This window comes from Ceratotherium simum, chromosome 12 (assembly GCF_057802395.1).
Source record: "Ceratotherium simum simum isolate JZ-2026a chromosome 12, ASM5780239v1, whole genome shotgun sequence".
Taxonomy (NCBI): Eukaryota; Metazoa; Chordata; class Mammalia; order Perissodactyla; family Rhinocerotidae; genus Ceratotherium; species Ceratotherium simum.
In genome coordinates this window covers 25,475,920-25,498,975 of record NC_141911.1, presented here as the reverse complement: position 1 = coordinate 25,498,975, position 23,056 = coordinate 25,475,920, and the positions used below count along the sequence as shown (strand labels likewise).

The 23,056-nt window shown below is 32.5% G+C and overlaps 1 protein-coding gene across 4 annotated transcripts in view; it reads right to left on the bottom strand.

The window, feature by feature from the left end:
* Window positions 1-7,171: 7,171 nt before the first annotated feature.
* FSTL5 (follistatin like 5) overlaps window positions 7,172-23,056 on the bottom strand; it is a 732,413-nt gene continuing 716,528 nt past the window's right edge. For 2 of the 4 annotated variants that reach the window (XM_087437469.1, XM_087437470.1), the window contains exon 16: window positions 7,172-9,762. In XM_087437469.1, the coding sequence (XP_087293595.1) occupies window positions 9,060-9,762 (703 nt within the window). In that variant the 3' untranslated portion in view covers window positions 7,172-9,059. The remainder of the gene's footprint in view (window positions 9,763-23,056) is intronic. The other 2 variants (XM_087437471.1, XM_087437472.1) reach the window with 1 other exon arrangement.

Genomic DNA, 23,056 nt, shown 5'->3' with positions numbered 1-23,056 from the left:
CTGTTTTCAACAAAAACTATGGTACATACAAAGAAACAGGAAAATGTGTCCCATACAAAGGAAAAGAAGTATGTACCAGAAACTGTGCTTTAGAGGGTCTGGTTGATGCATTTAATAGGCAAAGACTTTAAAGCAGCCACTATAAATGTGTTCAAAAAACTAGTGAAAACAATTCTTAAATAATAAAGTAAAGCATGATGATAATGTCTTAACAGATGCAGAATATAAATTAAAAGCTAGAAATGTTAAAAAATAAAATAAAATAAAATAAAATAAAAATCCTGGGGTTGAGAATTACAATAAAGGAAAATAAAAATTCACTAGAGTGCTTCCGTAGTAGATTTGAACTGACAGAAGAAAGAATCAACCAACTTGAAGACAGATGGATAAAGAATATGCAATCCAAAGAAAAGAGGTAAAAAGACTACAATAAGCTTCAGAGAAATATGTGACACTATTAAGCATAACAACATATATAAAATTTGCATGGCAGAGGAAGAGAGAGAGAGGAAAAGAAAAAGTATTAAAAATGAAAATAGCTGAACACATCCAAACTTAATGAAAAACAATAATCTACACATCAAAAAAGCTCAATGTTGACCAAGTTGTGTAAACATCAAGAGATCTAAACTCAAATATATTATAGTAAAATATTAAAAGAAAAAGACAAATAGACAATCTTGAAAGCAGAAAGGGGATAAGATGTCACATACATGAAAATCCAAGTAAGAATTACAGCAGACTTCTCATAAGAAAAAATGAAGGCTAGAAGTTAATGGAATGATATGTTCAAATTTCTAAGAGGAGGAAAAAGACGTTCAGTCAAGAATCTTATATCCGGCAAAACTATCTTTCAAACTGAAGACGAAATAGAGATATCCCAAAACAAACAAAAAAAATTGAGAGAATTTCTTGATAGCAGACCTACCTTATAAGAATACTAAAGAAATTTCTTGAGGCTGAGATCAAGTGACAATAGACAGTAATTTGAATCTACACACACACACACACAGCGCACACACACACACAAACACCAAGCCAGTATGGATAATTATACAATTACAAGACATTATAAATGCCTATATTTTCTCCTGCCTTCTTTAAACTGACATAAAAATTATTTGTGTAAATATATATACACATATACATTATATGTATATATAATTTATCATTGCATCCACCACATACACTTATGTGATACATTTGACAGTTAAAGCACAAAGGAGGTGACTAGGAGCAAAGCTGTACGGAATGAGGCAATGGTAATAGATGGTAACTCACATACACAGGAATCAATAAAGGGAACCAGATAATATATTTTTATTCTCCTTTCTTCTGTGTTTCTTTAAAGGACATAAATTTATATAAAGTACATAACAAAAATAGTACAAAATGAGGGAAGAGTGATTAGAGCTATATGGGAGTAACAGTTCTGTATCTCAGTAGAATTGTTAGTATAAATCTGAAGTTATTCTAATAAGATGTGTATAGTAAGCCCTAGAGCAACACCTACAAAAGCAATTTTTAAAGAGTGAAAAGTCATTAAAAGAATTGAACTGTTACCCTAGAAAATTGTCACTCAGTTCAAAAATAAGCAATAAATGAGGAATAAAAGAATGGGAAGACATGAGATCTATAAAAAAATAAAATGAAAGATATAATTCCAACTATAGCAATAATACATTTAATGTGAATGGATTAAGCAATCCAATCAAAATACAGATATAGTCAGACTGGACTAAAAAAAAGACATCAAAATATATGCTGCTTAAAGGAAGCATATTTCAAATTGAAAGACACAATTATAAAGTGGAGAGATTAAAAAATATTTATGCAAAAAGCAACAATAAGAAAACTGGAGCCACTCTACTAACATCAGACAAATTAGACTATAATACAAAGTGTGTTACCAGAGTGTCCCTGTAAGTGCTATACATTTCTTTACACATTCCACTGGAAGAAGGTTTCCTGTCCCTCTCCCAGCAGTAGAGCATCTTTTCTTCCATCCTCTTTTGGCAGCAATACATCTTTACTTGTGTCTTGAGGCTGAGAGTGTTTGCCACCCCTCCCTCTGAGGCAGACTCCTCCTAAAAACAATGGATCCTTACCTGTTCCCCAGGGATGAGACTACAAACTGCCCCTACCTTACCGCTTAACATTTTGGCTTCCTATTCCAGAAGGGCTGGGCAAAGGGATAAGGCCTATCTCCTCACAGCATCTGGTCATCCCCACACACTGTGCACCAGGGAAGCTGTCTCTGATCTCCTGCCCAGCCTCTGACCTTATTTGAGAGCACAGGGTGGGGGCCTGTGGAAATGATCTTGAAAGTGAGTGTGAACACTTTGTAGGTCTAAGACCCCCCAGCCATTCCAAACTGATTCCTACACACAGCCTTTAAGAATTGTTAAAATTTTAGCTGATGTCTTGCCACATGCTTTTATGTAGGCTATGTCTTTCTCCTGAGCTATGCCAAGGGCTAAATAGTTCCCTGTTCCTCACTACAAATTAGTTTACCTGTTGAACCTACACCCCTAGCTCTATGATATGCTCAGGTGAGGTTAGGATTTTGTCAATTTTCCAGCTTTTTCTCATTATTAGAGTGACTTTAGAGTCACTCTAATAATAGTCACACATTATTAGAGTGACTACAGATTTCTTTCTAAGTAATGCCAGAATCTTCACATTATTTTTGAAGTATTTTTTATTTTCATTTTTATATAGAGAATCTGCAGATTATGCACATCTTGATTTGATTTTTTTTTTTTTTTTGCTGAGGAAGGTTAGCCCTGAGCTGACATCTGTGCCAATCTTCCTCCACTTTATATGTGGGTTGCAGCCATAGCATGGCAGATGAGTGGTGTAGGTCCGTACCCAGGATCTGAACCCACAAACCCAGGCTGCTGAAGCAGAGTGTGCCAAACTCAACCACTACACAACAGAGCTGGCCCCTGATTTCTTTTTTAAAGTGCTATTTGTGAATATTTGTATAATGTATATGCTTATTTATTTATATATTTATAACTTCTTAAATGGTTGAAAAATTTTTTAATCAATTTATTTCCAAAGAATTAAGAATGTTTTCTATATTATTTTGTTTATTAAATTTGTGTTTGTAATTGATTTTAAAATGTACTAGTAATTGTAAGAAAATATCAGGGAAGTGATTTTTGTGTATTTATGTATACATACATAGATACATATATATATATATACACATATATATTCATTTAATAGATCTCAATATTACATTTGGCAGATCCTATCCACACTTTTATATCCTCAATTTACTTGATCTAATGGAGTCGCCAGAGTCAAGATCCAGTACTATTTTGTTTCTTTGATTTTCCTTGCTTCTCTGTAATTTATACTTTTATACACAGTCACACACTGCATAACGTTTCAGTTAACTATGGACTGTATATACAACAGAGGTCCCATAAGATTAGTACCATATAGCCTAGGTGTGTTATAGGCTATACCATCCAGGTTTGTGTGAGTATGCTCTATAATGTTTCCATGACGAAATTGCTTAATGACACATTTCTCAGAACTATCCTCATTAATAAGCAATGCACGACTGTATGTGGATGCTATAGTTAGTAGGTGTTGCATAAATACTTTGTGATTTATGTCCTCATTTTAGGTTGTAATCATCATCATTACAAAGAACACGTATGTGTAGAAGATAGAGATTCTGTGGTCTAGGATCATTCCACAAACTTACACTAGGATCTTACATATTAATACATTTTATTTAAATCAATCTTGTCATTCTAGATTTAATAGACAGTTAAAAATACTAATGGGATATGTTTGAATATTAAAATTTAATTCTCTGATATCCTCAGATAAGCTTCCACTCTGCATATGTCCAAATTAAAACACACAAACCCAGTGAGGTGTTTAATTGTTGCAATATGTAAAACTACATGGCATATTGCAATATGTAAAACTACATGGCATATGGTACATTTGCACCAAAATAGACAAAATGAAATCATGTAATATTTCTGTCAACAAATTTTAAAAACTATACAAAATTAACATGCTATATGTTAAAATCCTTAGTGTAATAGATATATTTACTTTTGCTCAACGTATAATAATTATTTCCTTAAAGGACAATTAATGTATCCAAATGCTGTTTATTGATCTAGACAAAGTCATTAATTATATTTTATTCACAAGATGAAATGTTGAGTGTTTTGTTACTCTTTGCTCATAGTTCTGAACAAGTAACTGAAGTAAGAGCAGAATTGGTTGGAAAGTAAGTGGCTAAGCAGAGGCACAGTAGAGTGATTCAGTGATTATCCATTTTAATAGTTACATATTTTTATGTATGTTGAATCCCTGTCCTGATTATCATGAGACTTTTCACTTGGACTTTGTAACACTGAACAGGTATATAGATCCAGATGTAAAGGATCATTGTACTTTTTCATGGAAATGCAAAAAGAATTTATACACATGAATAACATGGATATTTTTCCAATTGAGGTAACAATATATTGAGGCAATTTTGATTCTTCTTTTAAAAGTGGCAAAATTTGTATTTAGACTAGACTTAATTTAAGACTAGAAATAGGCTTCTTGTTATCAAACATTGAAACAGAATATGTTTGGTATTTTAATATGTTTTTTCTCAATTTCAGCCTAATTATAGTATATACAAAATTTAATTATGGACTGGAACACGTCTCAAAACATTGAGAATTTTATCATTACTGAACTCTAGTAGAAAAGAATAATGGTTAAAACTTCTCTAATTCACCAACTGTAGCTATAAATTACTGTAAAATAGCTGTGCCTTACCCATTAAATACCACAGGGAAAGCTGATGAATATTACTGAAAAGCTAAGTGCTTTTCCATTTACTAATAGGACTATATAATTTATCAAATGCAAACAAACAAACAAAACCATGCTTATGTGCTCTGGTTAAAACTTAGTCTTCTAGAAAGATAGGAAAAGTTACCACAACTTAAGACTGCAGACAAGAATTTCTATAGCGTGACTTTCAGAACATATCTCTGTCTGTGAAGTTTCCCAGGGGAAGTAAATGATATCAGAGTGTGTTTGGAAGAAAAGTGAAAATAAACTTTTGATAAAGTGTTGCTTTTGTTCTCTTTACCCATTCTCATAGAACAGCTAAAAGGTAGACATATGGACAAGTGACATTAGAAGTGGCCCCTTATGAGTTCTTAAGGTTGTAACATTGGGTTGTATATTTTCGTCTTATTTTAGAGTTATGTTGATTTCCATCATAGCAATATTGTTCTTAAAATTTTTCTCACTTTAAAAATATACATAACACAATAATTTGTTAGATATGATTAAACATATTGTTTCATCCTGTAAAATCTTAACTAGGGAATGTATAATCCAGTCAAATTTACTTGTTTTTTAAAAGAAAACCCTGTGAGGAACTTTTGAGTAGGAGTCTGAAAGGTGATAAGGTTCTAAATTGCATTTTTTTTTTTAAGTGCTTCAACTTTACATAGATATAATTAAACAGAAGGTGGAATGACTCCTGAAAATTTTGTTGGTTTAGTGTATATGATGACACTTCTCTGGGAATATAGTCCATTGTCCAGTATTTTCATTAAATTTGTCTTTTATCTAAATTCTCATTCTCTCACCTAAATATGCTTCTCCTTCATGACTTTCTTATTTCTATCAATGATATCATATTTGCGACCTGTAGTATTTGTCTCTTTTTATTATCCATATTTATTCAGTTGCCATTTCAAGTATGGTTCCTAAATATGCCCTGTTTTATAACATATGCTTTCTAATTGTCTTGTATTAAAAACTGTAAACTTATATTTTTACAGTTGACTCCCAACTGATACCTTTTCCTCTAATTTCCTTTCTCTTTTTTTTTTTGAGGAAGATTGGCCCTGAGCTAATGTCTGTTGCCAACCTCCCTCCTTTTTTCTCCCCAAAGCCCCAGTAGATAGTTGTGTGTCGCAGTTGTGCATCCTGCTAGTTGCTCTATGTGGGACACTGCCTCAGCACGGCTTGATGAGCAGTGCGTAGGTCCATGCCCAGGATCCGAACTGGTGAACCCTGGACCGCCAAAGTGGGGTGCATGAACTTAACCACTACACCACTGGGCCAGCCTCCACTGGGCCAGCCTCTAATTTTCCTTTTCTTCAGTAAAATCTTCATTCCATTAAAAAAATAGTAAATTTTATGTGTTGTTTTCACTACCATTTCACTTTTTAAAAATTATTGTTGCGTTCTTATCTTCTAGATTAAGTCTAAAGTCTAAATTGGTTTCATTCTTCACCTCTCTCCCTCCAAAATCTGAGCATAACCTACTTTTCTTGCCTTATCTATATCACGTTCTTTGCATAAATATTTACTTCTTCCAGTCAGTTTTGCTCAAGGACCGCCCTATATCCTATTCCCAGTCTTGGTTTCACACCTTTTCTCCCTTCATGACCTTTGTTGCTGTCACAGAATTATCACTAGGTAATTTTACAGCAAAAAAAAAATCACTCCCGCTCTTTGTTTGCTATTACGTCACACTTATCTCCTGCTTACTAAAAATCTACTCTTTGATGTGAGAGGTTTTTTTTAGAGCAGTTACCTAATCATTCTATCCTAGTTTTTTCTTAATGTTCAGTTTTTATACACACCTGCATTATTGATCAGATCATTATTTGCAACATATTTTTATCAGGACATGCATAGAATAATGCTGATGCCCCGTATGCTAGCTCTTACTCTACCTTTTCCCCATCCTTGATGAAAGAAATATTTACCTCACAAAATATTATAACCTAATATTATATCTGCTTTTTTTCTTTAAAGAATCACAAATGTCAGTGTTTTAACCATTGCACTGTTAAAAAAAAATTGGCTCAATATTTGTGTGGTTAATAGTGTAAGGATGTGGAAAGAAAAGAATTTTCCTTTGAGTTTACTTTTGATATTCCATTCTGATATTCATTCTTTAATACACAAGGAGGGATTCTAAAGAAACAGACACCTTAAAAAGGATAAATTCTTTGCTTTAAATGTTGAAAATGAAGGGATATAGCAAGTTAGAATTGATAAAAAAGACAAACTAAACTGTCTTTCCTTGATTGATCTCATTTGACTTGCCCTCTCCCTGATCCCATCACTTTCAAAATCACGCAGAACACCAGACTATGTTTGAATCGCTGGGAGGAAAAACAAAACAATACATTAGTATGCACATTAAAACACTGACCGCACTCAAGGGTTAAAATGTAAGAGGTTTATTCTCCTTTTATCTAGCAATGTCTACAGAACGGAGCATCCACATGGTGTAATCTACCAAAGAAGAATGTATGAGACAGACTTACATTAAATCATTAGGTCACAGACACTTTATATGGTTCATGTTCACAAGGGAGAAAATTGCTAAAAAGAAAAGCAGGTAAGTAGAAACATAAGCTGATTTTTCTTGTTTATTAAATATACCTCCCATAATGTTTCCTTAAGCTAAGAAGAAATCTACTGTATCACACAGCTCAGGGTGTTTTATACACAGAAGATATTACACACTATAAAATTTCAGGTTTCTAAGCAGTTTTACACAATTTAAACTTGAGTAAAATTTGCATTTAAAAAAGACCTTATTGAATTACCTTCAGTAAATGGAGGTCATTTCAACAGCCCATTAGCATTTTTAGCAACAATAAAACAAAAATAAGTAAAAAGATTCCCAAAACATGTAAGCTATTACTTTAGGCCTGGATAATTATCTGCTTATTTCAATAAACCAACTCCCTAGTTTTAATTCACTTCTACTGGCTTTTTCTTTGCCCTTTAAAAAAAAAAAAGAAGCAATAATTTTTACTTCTATGCAGTGTCTCAAATAAGAGGATTAGTTAGGTTTCGAACTACAGCCCGCAGTTAGTGAGAGGGTCATTTAAGGATTATGTAAGAGTTGAACAGAAGTCATTTAAGAAAGTTATTAAGGAATGAAGTTCTCTGACGGGTTATATTTTTGCTCACTGCTGTGGACCTATCCCCTTATTCCTAATTTCTATTACTAATTCTCCTAAACCACTAACACTCATCAGTTCTCTAGCCAGTATTTTCTCCCTGGTATTTATTTCTCTATATGTGGTTTACTCTAAGCAGACACAAATGATGCTTCTTTTTTAGAACTGAAAGTTCCTACTGATGCAACACTGGACTACATGAAAAGAAAAAAATCTATTCTGCTAATAAACATTTGTAAGCAGCTGACATCCGAGACAAACTTGCATTAAAAATATAACGCACTCTAGTGATTGAAAGCAAAATGAGTAGAGAATACATTGCAAACATTTTTACCATAACCATTTTTCCTCCTTCCTCCCTATTTTCCAAAACATGCTGCAGATTATACAGTAAGTGTCAAATAGAGTTTGTCACCTGTATGTAACCTAAGAGCAACTTATGTCTTTGTATGATATTTCATTGAGGGTTAAACAAATGACTGAAGGCAGGATTTGGTGCAAGAGATGTTAAACTTTTCTATTCCAATGACAAGAGATTTATTAGTTATGAGGGTGTTCAATATGCAGCTTTTAGCCTTCCTTTTCCTCTTGTGACATTCCCTTCAAGGCACAAAAGATTATAAACAGTGGATGGGACAGAATATTTTGAATTAAGAATTTTAAGGTCCACAGTACCTTTTATTATTGGTTTAAGTATACCAAAAGGACAGAGAAAAAAATAGATAAACCACCCCTAAAATAAAATGGTGCTTAAAGTCATCTGAAATTCCCTGCAGTTATTTTTTAAGTATTTAAATTCCTATTTTATTAGTTTGAAACATAATTATATATTTGATTCTTGTGTGATTGATGGAGTTTCTCATTAAATATTGTGTTAGATATTTCTAATCAATCAATATTTCTAATCAACTAATTGTGTGTCTTTGTCAAAAAAAAAAAATCTATTTTATTTGGGCCACCCAAGTAACTTATGTTTGACTAGGATACAAACTTGGAAAGTTAAGCTGTAAATTTAAACAATGGATTAAGTGCAATGTACTGGAAAACTCATCATTTAATAATTATCTAATAGGGTTCCTAGGCATCTCCAACCCAAATGACTGTATTTCCTTTCTCAACTTCAGTGATCTCACAGTTTAACTTATTGAGTCTTCCATCTAGTATAAAGAGAGAGTTCTTAGAAGGTGTCATCAGGTATTGACCAAACAAGCCACTGTCCTGGATTTGCCTGTTCTTCTGGTTCCAAGGCCATTCTTCTGCCTTGAGTGGTTCCTTAAGGCTCTTGATCATCTTAACTTTCCCAGAGGAGAGCTCCACAAAGAGCACATCAGTTTGTGTGCTTGAACTACCATAGATGTTGTACTGGTGGGCTTCAGTAAAGGATGGCTGAAATGCCAGATCAGATATGTGCAGATTTGTGTGAATATCAAAAGCCTCCTGTATTTCTCCTCTGATGGTAATGTACTGGACCCTTACAAGACCTTTGACGTCATTAATGCTGACAAGATAGTGTCCATCTGGAGAGACATATGGAGTGCCCGTCACATCACTGTTGAATCCAATGACTGAGTCAGTTACAGTGTCCACTATGAGCTGTGGGGGAATTGCCCCAGTGCTGTCAGGTTTGCAGCCAATGAAGTAGTATCCTCCCAAGTGTGTATACGCCAATGCTTGAGGAATGCATTTATAGTCCCTCAAGTTAATCGTCTTGATGTATGACATGGTTTCAAGATCAATTTTCTGTAGCGCAGCTTCATCTTTATGAAGAATAAATCCAAACCTGAAAAGATGAAAACCAAAGTTAGACAGGAAACTATAGAGTGGTTACCGTAAGAAAAAGCATTGTGGACAGATGAAAAGGGCCATCACAAGTCTAAGCATTAGTTGTCAGGCTATGCAGCAAATTGTGTCAAAATCATGTTAAAATTAAACCTTAAATTGTGCTGCCCTCCTTTTTTTCTCCAGGTCATTCTTTCATTACAGCCAAACAGTTATAACTCATGCTGAAGGAAGCAAAATAATTAAAAGCAATGTGTCTAGTTAATTGGAACAACAAATTTTACTATTACCATAGAGGGTAAAAAAGTAAACATTGTTTGGGTGTTTCTAAACCTTCTGATGTTGAATAAGCTTGATTAACTGCTATGAAAGCCAGCAAGAATAAAAGGCTTGAATATAGATCTATTCCACTCACTTCACTTACTTCTTATATTGTTTTATGGCCATCAGATAAATCTGATATTCATCCCTATTTAGATAATTATCCATATCTTTCTCATTTTAGTCTGCCTCACAGGACTACTGGAACAGATACAGATTTGGGGCAGAGGGAGGCCTATAGGACTATTAGACTTCTATTTGTTACACTTTAGGATCACCTTGATTAACTACCGTTATGATTTTACCATTTATTTTATTATAAATTTTAAATACAAGTTAAATTTTTCAACCTTGCCATGCTTATATTGTTATTTTTAAGGATATAGTTTCATTGTATTGGCTATTTTACATTGATCAATGATGAACTTTGGAGATTTATAGTATTTGTCTAATGTTGTGGGTGTTTTTGTTTTGCTGAAACTAAATTATTAATGTTGGGATTATAGGAAAAAACTGTAGGTTCACATCAGGTTCTCTATTTAATTTATTTTTTTAACTTTAATACAAAGAGTGCTAGTTCGTATACATTTATTATACAACACTTTATTAAAGTCTTTGTTTACCAGTTAAAAAATAAATAAACAAATAAATAAATAAATATATATTTTTAAATTTGTTTTAGTGGCCTCTTTAGTTACTTCAGTGCTTTTCAAAGCATTTGTCCTGAATACTAGCTGCAAATTATCAGAAGTCCCTGTGACAAGGGTAAATATATTTTGAAATCCTGACCTATAAAATTGGTGGCCTCCTAGCAAAAATAAGTCGGTTAAATAAGATAAAATGAGATAGGAACTACTATACAAATTTACATCCAAAATTGATATTGGCCAATAGAATTGTGAAGGACTTTTATTTTTGTTTTTGTTAATAATATCGATTAAAGCACTTCCTAATATTTCCAAAAGCTCCAGAAAAATAAAGATCAGAGAAATATTGTTACATTGTGCTCATAAAAATAAAATGACTTTATTGTAAGTATTAAAGCAAAGGAAAACAAAACAAACAAAAACTCTAAAGATAGCCAATTATGTTATTTTCACCTGTGCAATTCATTTTCAGTATACTAATTCTTATACAAAGTTTTATTTATGTAAAAAGATTACCATTTCCACACATAATAGAGAAATACGGTTCATTCAGGGTAATAGCTCCTTAAAATTTTAAATATAAGCATATAGTAAGTTCAAAATATAAATAAATTTATGTCTTTAACATCATAGAAAAAAGAAGATGAATGTTCTCAAAAAAATCAGTCGTGTTTTAATTGTGGAAAGCAGGGAGTGCATAAACAAATATTTTACTAAGAGACAAAATTGTTACTGCTTCTATGTTATTACATTATACATATAGCTGGGAATCCATATTGTAATTTTAGCTATAACTGAACATTTGTGAAGAGACTATTTGTTGTCATTGAAGAGAGTACAAATCCTTCTATGCAAAAGAAAAACTACAATGTATTAGCTACTCCTTTATAAAGATTTCTTAAATATTTATTGAACAACTACTAAATACAAGGCACTGGGAATATATTGGAGATCAACATAACTCTCCCTGCTTTCAATGAGTCTAGAAATTTTGAGTGATAAAAGATTGAAAAACTGTTAGTGATTAACTCTTAATTACAGCATTCTGCTATACAATTACTTTAGTAACTTACTTTATATATACTTGAATATACTAGAATAAAGTAATCATTTTGAAAATAATATTTCTAATATATTTCAAAACGACATGCGCCATTTCTGGCTTATTTCTCAGATCTTTTTCTTTTGTCCTTAATAACTGTGTGTTTGTGTCCTTGAAGTAAAGATAGCTCATACCATACCTATTCAGGGTAAAATTTTAGTCCTGATTACAACGGTATGAAGAAACATTTATATTTTTAACTATCACTTCTAAATATTCCCATTGCAATATTCATGCCTAGTACAGGTTTTAAATACTATCTGAATATTAAAGAATAAAAAAATCCCCGAAACTGAAAACTAAGCCCTATTATTTTTGTCAGCATCAAAAATATCATAAAATCCTAAATATTACTATCTACTCTCATACTTGTCTTAACAAATAATTAACTCCAATTGTTGTAAAGTGATGCTTTTCCATTAATGGACAATCATTAAGAATATGTAAATATGTAGATGTATGATTTTGTCTGGTATTATTTATGAAATTATAAATTATGATGGAAGATATTGTCTTTTTTTCCTGTTATACATTGTACATGTGCTCAGAGGCAAAAGGAGTAATGTGCACATTTAATAAAAGCCATAAGCCAACCAAGTTTTGGCATTTCAGCTTTCCTCTTAACCTTGAGTCTTCTAGTCCCTTTGGGCAGTGGTTTTAGAATGCTCAAGAGGAAGAAGGAGATAAGCTCTAACTACTCTTGAACTATTGTAACTCTGATACTAAAGAACACAGTCAAGTTTTCTATGATACAATCCAGCCTCTTTCAGAGGTAATTAAAATTTTAAAAAATGGTCTGGTTAAAAATGCAAAAGCTCTGGGGGGTGATAAAATTACATCTATTTTGGCATCCACACTGTATGCTGCTTTAAGACTACAGATCCAGCTACATAAGCAGATGCATGAGAATGCCTTCAATTTTTCACTACTGATTTATTGGGTAGGAAGTGGTGTCTCTAATTCAAAATTTCCCCCTAGTACAGATTGATATTCAGAAGTCTCCCACTGTTCATTAGCCTGTGATTAATATTTACGAGGCTCTCAACTTTCATGCCTGCTTAGTATAATAAAATCCTGCACAGTACTAGGCCTAAAATAGTTTTTCTAATATGTGTCAGAATGTGTGTAGGTTGTTGCAGACTGTGAGGAATGAGAGAGTTAAAACTTACTCTTGAGTAATCACTTCTTTTACTAGGAAATTAATGCAACTAGGAAGGTGTGACCTCTTAACACTGTGTGGATATGTTGTTAGATTTGGTGAGGAGAGATAGAGCAATTTTTTTCTTTCCCAAATTATTTTCTTTTTCTGAATATCTAATCAATCTAATTCATTATAAAGTTTATAAAAAGATTCAACTTTAATTACTGTTTTTATGCTTTAAGGTGAGGTCCTGAAATGATTCATACACAGAGAACTTGCCATTTTGGATGAAGTAAGGCTTCATTCAATCTAGGCTGATTTAGTTGCATGCTCCAGTTTTTCAATGTAATAGATATGTGACCTTATGTAAAGTCCTTGACTTTCACAAGTTTCAATTTTCTCATCAGCAGGAAGAGGGTAAAAGGACTACCTTGCTTTGAGGATGGAAGTAAATGTGCGTTTATTATCAGGCCAATAATATGTTTTCAATAAATAGAATTTGTCCATGCTTTATACTTTAAGCAGCATCATTTTTCCATTATCAATCAAATAAGATATTTCCTATGAAACAACAGATTATTATAATCCATGGACAGAAAAAACAAAAACTAATTATCAATATTCCTGGATAACCAGTATTCCCACAACGTTAAAAATAAGCATATAGTGTTACTCAAATGTGGCAAGATTTTTCCCTTTGTAAATGCAACAGAGATCATGCTGACAATAGAAATTCACATTTTTATTGTTGCTCTCACTTGAACCAACAGGATATATGTCCAGCCCACACCTACTCAATCACCAAATCCCTCATGTTGTTAGGAATGAAGGCAGTCTAGCTCATTCCATCTTCTTTAGAGAGCTGTTTCAGCTCTTACTGAGGGCATGGGGCAGTAGGCCATGGTGTACTGGGAGAATTTGAGCTCCACACAGATGATGGGATTTGAAATAGATGCCTGTCTTACTCAAGAATTTTCACTAAAATTAACAGAAAATTTTGTGGCTGACTTCAAGACTTAGATATCTAAGGACATGGAGACTTTTAGTCAGAGTTTATGTCCTGGCAATTCAAGAGGCTTGCAAAGGAAGCTCTTGGGTAAAGAGGGGAAAATAACAGATATTTAGAGAGAAGCATGGCTGAAATATCATGAAGCCTAATAAAGAGTAACAGCTCAAAAGCCTTCACATCCCACAAGACCAGGCTACATTTCTTGTATTTGAGTAATGAATAAGTTCCCCATATCTCTCACTCAGACCGTCCCCAAATAGGTCTGGTCACAATGAATCTCACAAAGTAGTTTTCAGTCACTGTCACTCCACAGCATCTGCTATGATATTCCACTCCTGTTCTGCTTTCAGATCTATCACCTGAGGTGCTACTGAAGGAAATTCATAACTGCAATTAATGACCTGTATTAATTTGCCATGGTCAGTGCCAAGAGCATTGATACCTCAAAGCTTGGAGTGAAAGAACCTCATAAGCTTTGCAGAATAACTATTATTTTATCTCTGGAGTCTAACTATTGTACTGCTGCTCCCCAGAGTCCCCACAGATTCTCACCTGAACAGTTCTTACTGCTAACTTTTAATATTTAACCACTGAGGACCAATCCCCACACTAGAAGCTGGGAAGTGTACCTGATGCTCCCTCTCCATTCCTACATGATCTCTTTCCTCAAACCCTATCATCTGCACATCCCCAGATTTTAAAACAAGCCTTTCCATGTACCTCGGTTGATGGAAATGGGAAGTAGTAAGTGGAGACTGGGTGTATTTGAGCATTGGATTAACTAGATACTCTATCCTGTTATAAAAACAACATTGCTGGAAAAGCCCCAGTGGCCTGGTGGTTAAGTTCGGTGTGCTCCACTTCAGTGGTTTGGGTTCAGTTCCCAGGTGCAGACCTACACCACTCGTCTATCAGTGGCCATGCTGTGGTGGTAGGTCATATACAACAAAAAGAGGAAGACCGACAATGGATGTTAGCTCAGGGTGACTCTTCCTCAGCAAAAAAAAAAAAAAAAACACAGCTGCAATCAACATCTAAAACAAAAGAATTTCCCAAAACTTTTCTGATGTCTCAATTATAGAAGCCATATTCTTTGAAATAAAATTCCTGAACAAAATAATTTGAACAGCCCTGGGAATTAGTTGTATTGGGATTTTACTTGTGAAAATCTACATCCAAAACACATGATCAAGTAATTAGTACTTCATAAATAATAATGGGGAGGATTATTAATATCTTGTTTTTCTAATCAGATTACAAGTATCATGTTTTTCCAATTGGAGGGTGAGAAATACTTAACAGGCAACAAACTAAAATTATAACCTCCTCTCCATATAATTAATATACAAACCCACATACACAATGTGCTGTTGAAATGACATCTCCCATTGTGTTACAGCTGACAGAGAGTTTTCATGGACGCAAACCATAAATCTGACATGAGCCATCATTCACTAGTTTATGGATTCCTTTATATTTAGTTGTTTTCTATTATCCCAGACTGACCCTTGTAAGAAAAGATTGAATGCTGTTCCTAGTCAAGTGCCAGAGGATTTAGTTTTTATCTGAACTTCACACAAATAGCTCAGTAAAACATACTTGTTCATAAACAGTGGTCACATTCATATTCGGGAGAGGGGAAGCACAGAGAAATAGAATTGACACATTTAGTAAAGATTTACAACTCGAGGAAGGACAGTTTCTGAATAGTCCTAATGCTTAGATGTGTTTGAAAAATGATAGTACTTTGAAGTTTTCTGTTTTCCAAAACATAGGTTGAAAAAGCTAAAATGAACCCTCCTACTTGGCTTTTATAAGTATATTATAGAAATTCTATATTAAAGCTTTTAGCTACATTACTTCTTCCCTACCAACATTTTTAGAATTTTTTTCCTAAAAAAAAAAAGTGGAATGTGTTTATGAATACTAAATTCCCTATCTTCTTTCTTCTCTAGTATCCTATTGTTCTGATATGTAGGGAGTTTGATTCTTCTAGGGAAAATTGAGACATAAATGCATAATTTAATTATAGTATATTCAGGATGTCTAATTGCTTGACAGAATTAATACAGTGTCTGAGGGTCTATCACTTCTAGTGAGTAACAAACATACAGAAAGAACAGATTTATTAAGAATTCTGTACACACATTTATACTACAGACTATATTTCAAATACCAAAGTCCTCCAACTGTTTTTGAAGAGCTTAAGAGCTTAGGAAAAAACCTGACAACTCTGCCTTAAGATGGCACTTTAAAAGATTGGCTGCTCTTCCCAACTTGGTTTTGGCAAAATAACATGAAAATCTGAAAATAGCAGCCACCCTGATCCTACCCATTTTTCTGATTAGGATGTGTTTTATGCAGGAACTGATAAATGGAGCAAGGTGACATAGCAGAAATGGAACTAGTAATTAGAATAATGAGAAATAATTTGAGAGTACAGAGGTGGAAATAGAAAAGGAAGGTAAAACAAAGTCAAGAGCAAATTAAAATCTATTAATGAATGAAAAAAATATTAGCAAATTGTCCATTGAATACCTGCGAGACAGAAATAATTGGTGAAAAAAGGTTCCATGAAGAACCAGTTTTGTTATGAATTGGGTTCTAGATACTATGTGATCAAATTTAGTAATTATTCGCAACCTACTATGTTCAGTACACCTTGTAAAACCTTATGAAAGAAATGGAGAGGAAATAAATGGTCCCTATCCTTAAGGTAATAATAATCAAGCGGTGAGGTGCTTATAATTCTATGCCCTGACTTTCAAAGAGTGTTTTGGGAACCTCTTCAAAGATGGGAGAAGAGATGGCTGTAGCTACGTCTCTGTTCCAGCTACTAATTTACATTTTTGTTATGCTAGGCTTTTACTTAAAAGAGAGTTTATATTAGTCTGGATCCCAGAAGGAAATGAACAAATTGCAGTTAGAATAAATCAAGGAGGGTGCAATAAAGAGAGTGTTTATGGAAAAGTAGAAATTGACCACAACAGATAGTGCAGTAACATGGAGAAAGTAACAAGAAAGCTGTTGTCACTGCTATGTCCTGGAAAGAAGGAGTTATATGGAGACGTGTGTCTTGTGAGGAGCTGTGACCTTTGATCTAAAGAAACAACTAGTCTCCTACAAATCAGCAGACGAGGAGCTGAGGGGTGGGGATTATATACTCTGGTCTCGCTCTCCTTCTTCATGCAATCTCCAGTCAGGTATTCCATTGGCCAGACTTAACCAGAAATCATATTTGCCAGCCTTCTGGGACAGAAAGCAAGGTGGAGAAGAGGGGAGTGTGTACCTGGGGATAGAAATGGAAAACAGCAGCCACAGATTTTCTTGGCCAAGGAGTCCAAAAACTCACATGTAATGGGTATATGGAGCTACATGGAGTGAGGATTGTGACATATACATTTAATTTCTAACTGGGATCTTTTGACAATTAATGAGAAATTGTTCTATTCACAAAAGTATACCTTTCTCTCTCAGTGTGGTTTTGTATCCTCAAGGATGCTACCAAAGACTTCCTCACAAGGTGACTGCAGCATTCTAAGAAAGAACACTCTAAAGAGTCTAGTCTCTGCTTGCTTCATGTTTGCTTATGTCCCATTGACATAAGGAAATTACACAGTCAAGCCTAGGGTCAATGTGGGAGGAGACTACCCAAAGGCATTGACACTGAAAGAGAGGATTCAATGGAGACCATTATTATAAGAGTCTACTGTGTATAAGGTAATGCTTCAACTGTTGTTGTCCTTTTTTTTTTTACCTTGAGGTAGTTATCTATTAGTGCCTACTGTATTGAATAGTCCATCACTTCCCATTGATTTGGAATACCACTAATAGCCTACATGCATTTAGTCTATGTCTGAATGTTCTATTTACTTCATCAGTCTTTCTCTTCATACATAAGTTTTGCATATTACATTAATATTGCATTAATTAATTAATTAATATTACATAAATAAGATTGGATTTATTGAGACCTATATAATATGTATAAATATCCAGGAGAATGAATCTCTCACAATTTTTTCCTCAAAATTTATTGGCTCTTTTTTTGTAATGTTCCATAAACTTTGCAGTTTATCAAGTTAAAACACAATTAGTATTTTTATCTTACATTTTAGAATCAGCTTATCTAATTAAAAAATATTGATGTCTTGAGGAGATTTATTAAATTTATATATTAACTAATGGAGTTTTAACATTTTTAAAAGTAATATGACTTGTGTTTCTATTTATTTGATTCATTTTTAATTACTATATCAAAAAATTAATTTCTTCTTGGGGATATTCATAGATATTTTACCTTTTTAGTGGCTAACATTAATGAATTCTTTCTTCCATTATATATTCTGATTGGTTTTTGTTAGTATGTATACAGTTATTAATTTCTGAATATTAGTTTTGTGCCCATTAACATTTGAATTATTTTATTTTTATAGTAGGTTTACGTCTGATTTTCTGCTGTTACCTATATTCAATCATATCGTCTTTAAAGATGGATAACTTTACCTCCCCTTTGTAATTTCTAACCCACTTAAGTCTCCATCTTTATCATTGGTAGAAGCTAGTACTTTCCTCTTATTTTGAAAATATAAATTTCAAAATTGGCCTTGACCTAGTGGTGTCAATACAGAAAACTATTGGTGGAACAGAATAAAGATTTTAGAAGCAGACTCATGTCATACATAAAAATTAAAAATATAATAAAGGTAGAATTTCCCATTGGTAGAGAAGGTATAGGCTACATAATATATTGTGTTGAGGTAATCTTAATACATATAAGAAAAATGCATGTATATCTCATTGTTTACACAAAATAATATCTAGATAGATATTGAAGTCACAAAAATATTATAATAATATTAAAAAATCAATATTATATTACAGTATTATAATTATATTAAAAGCATCAAATATTTAAATATTGGGGAAAATGAGACCTTCTTAGGCAAGACCCCACATTCCGTAAGTCAAAAGGTGAAGCTTGATAAGGATGACTATATTTCAGAAATGAACAATGGTTAATGCAATCTACAAAATGAGCAAAAATATAATTGGAAAAGTCAATATTCTGACTATATAATGAATTAACTAAAATCTGAAAAAGTGAAAAACTAACAAGAAAAATTAGCAAACAAGCCAATGACTATTTCTCACATGGGGGAGGGTATTAACGGCCTATAAGCATCAAAAGATTCAAAACTTCCTAAATAATTAGGTAAATATAAATTTAAAGCCAAAAATGAGACATTTATTTTTACCAATCTATTGGTAACAACAATAAAGTGTGTTCAGATCTAATATTGGTAAGTATATGATTAAATATGCTCTCTCACGTACTGTTGCTGGAAGCATAATTGTTTTAGATTTTTTGCATAATAATTTGGTATTATTTCTTAAAATTAAAATATGACTCTAATGAAGCAACGATGTCTCTTTGTATCTCCCCTTAATAAGCGCTCATAAATGACTACAAAGTAGCATGCACAAGGATATTTATGTTGCAACACTAGTTGCAATAAGAAAATTAAGAAATAATCTACTGTTAAAATAATAATAATCTAAATAGTAATAATAATTTAAATCTAAGTAGAAATAATCTATAGTTTAGTAGAGCAATGCTTAAATAAAATTTGAACCATACACCAAATAAAATCTCACACTGAGTTTACAAAAATTATATGTATTAGTAATGACACAGAGTTATCTCTAAAACTGTTCAGTTTTAAACAAGTATATACCAGATTAAAAAGAATACTATATATTTTGATGCACTTATATGTAATTGCTTCAATAAATGAACTGAAAAATTACTCAACAATCTGTCTATTCTTCTAAAGAAAAAAGTGCTATGGGTGCTTATAAAAGAAGACTTTTACTTACTACTATATATGCTTCTGCATGGTTTGAATACTACATATATGCATCAAAATATATAAAGAAATTATGCAACCTCACTATTTCTCAACTAAATAAAATTAGAGCAGAGAGATGCCATTCTCATTCCACAAATTAGGAATGTATGATGTTAAAGAATGTTCAATGAAATTGGCACATTTTTATACTACTAATAGCAGTGTAACTTGTGTGCAGAAAATAATTAGCAATTAGCATCAGGGATCTTTCATGTATCTCTGCCATTTTTCATTGTAATTAACTTCCTGCTTGACCATCCCAAGGGAATAATAATAAATATGGATAAAGCTTTATGTACAAATATATTCATAACATTATTACATATAGTAATGAAAATTTGTAAATAACTCAAAAGCCCATTTATAAGTGAATATTTATGTAAATAATGATATAGCCATTTGATGCGATAGAATACACATGTTGAAAATATAAAATATTAATTTAGAATTAATGTTTATTCAATAAAGTTGTATGAAAATTGCACAATATTGTATGAATGGTATGATTAAACCATTAAAAATAAAATAAGCAAAGCCTATGCATGCACTGAAGGTAAATATGCCCAAAGGCTAACTTTGTTAAGTTTGGAGACTGAATTAACTCATTTTGTTTTGTTTTGTTTTAAAGTTGGCAATCTTTGTTCAATGAGAATAGTCTATTTTCGTAATAAGAAATACATTATATATTTCTATGTATTAATAGAAATAAAACCATATGTAGGAACTCTAGATAAAAGGCTCAGGTAGCTCTCATGATAACTGCGGACCATCACTTTAATCTTGAAGATGTATTTACTAAACGTCTAGATAAATGTACAGACTGTGCTTGGTGTTTCAATAAAAAGATCCATCCACTTAAAGACTCATCTTCAGAGAACTATAGACATACTGAAAAAAATTCTTAAAATTCCAGAATATGTTTGGATATCAAAGTAAATGAAAAACGTGTAAATACAAAAAATATTTGTACTGAATAAGCCAAGGAAATGATGGAACAATAAATTCATAGTACAAGTAAAAAGGATATAATAACTGAATATTAGCCAGAGGCCCAATGGGAAATGTTATGATCTGTAATATCTATAAAGAATTTGAGTAGAATGAAACTAAAAGTTTACCAGAAGGAAATGCTTACAGCTGTGATTTCAGTAGATAGAAGAGTACAGCAGAAAACAATTCCATGGAAAAATTGAAAACAGTACAGCATCTTCCTCTCGAGACATCATTCCACAATGTTAATCAGAGATTATTTTTTATATTTCTCTAAACTATTCTCTCTTTGAAAGTCTGCTTTGAAATCCAACCTGGCATAACTAATTATTTTTTTACAACTTCTATACTCACAATGGTACCTTTGATAATTGTCTTAACTCTCTTTTCAACAATATTGGAAGATTTTCTATTTTTAAGTCCATTTTACATAATTAATTATAAGTAATTTGATGACTGAATGTCAGAATTCAAAATTGAATGTGATTTTATTGCAAATCTCTGAAAAGACATATTTATTTCAGAGATTGAACCAAGCACACATACCATGGAAATGAGGACAAACAAGTCTGAAGTAGTTAAATCTATATAACTACCTCATCAGTTCTGCTTGAAAATTTAATCTTATTAACTTTAGTAGCTTTTCCCTGGTGACTTCTTTTAATTGGCACAATGATGCTATAGAGAAACATGCCATGAAGTTTTATGAGGAAGAAAGTAGAAATACAAAAACAAAGTGTGCCAAATCCTTATAAGTTTGCCCAAATACTGTAATTTCATTGGTTTTATTTCTATTCGTATAATGGTGATTATGTTAGTTAATTCCCAGAATGCTATGAGAATAAACTAGTTTAAAGAATCTCAGTGTTTTAAATCATAAAATTCCTATGAAGGGTGAAGGCAACATACATGTAACTAGAATCATTATAATAATGAACTGAACAATGGTTGTATTCTACTTACATGGAAATTAGATGGCTGCTACATTTTATACGTAACTAAGGCTAATTAATTTAGAGCTCAATAATGACATACTTTTATTATTTTTTTACATTGATGTTAAACTTCTCATAATTATTTGATTTGCTTTTACTGTTTAATCAGTCATAGGATTTTTTAAAGTGATTTTTTCATATTTCTGTATAGCCATCAGTCACTTAAGAGTAGAGAAAAAGCACAAAGGAACTGTTATTGGAAAGATCTGGATATAGCTAACATTTCTGATGACAATCTCACAGAAAGGGAAATGAAAGACACACATGCGTGCATGTGTGCAATTCAGAATCAACACAATATTTCTTTTTTTTTAATTTTTTAAATTTTTTTTTATTGCAGTAACATAACGTATAAATTTTAGGTGTACACTATTATACTTTTATTTCTGCATGGATTACATCATGTTCTCATGAACACCACCCAAATACTAATTACAATCCATCACCACACACATGTGCCTAATTATCCCTTCACCCTCCTCCCTCCCCCTTTCCCCTCTGGAAACCACCAATCCAATCTCTGTCTCTATGTTTTTGTTTGTTGTTGTTATTATCTACTACTTAATGAGCCAACACAATGTTTCAACAAAAATAAAAAACTTAGCAAATTACAGGCAAAATGATCAATATATTTTAGAAGTATTTCAAATAAAAGTTATTGTTTTAAACAATAATCTGAATTATCACTAATAATCTGAATTACTAATAATATAAATTATTTGACTCTTAGACTGATTCCTCCCTTAAAGAATCTATAGAGCTAAACTTCACTGTAGAACACAAAATATTGGGAACTAAGCAATACATTTTGGAAACAATGTCACATTGTGCTTTTTCTGAATGTGTTCCTAGTATCAATGGATTATAAGTTCTTTTGCTTTAACCAATAGATCTAGTAAGATATATTTCTGTGAGGGAAGGACTTACACCTCTGTTTGGTTATACTTTCAGCCTAATTTTCTTCCTTGTGTTGCCTTTATGTACACTGCACACTGTCCCTGCTGTGTTAGATTCTTGAACGGAGCCTGATCTGATATCCCCTTCCTAGCAGCCACCACTTTCTTTATTGAGTTTTGATGATGTAGATCCAAACCCTATTATGCCATCCAATGTGTAATCTTAGGCACAAAATCAAAAATCAAAATTGTAATTAGTACTTCCCAGGCCTATTAATAATT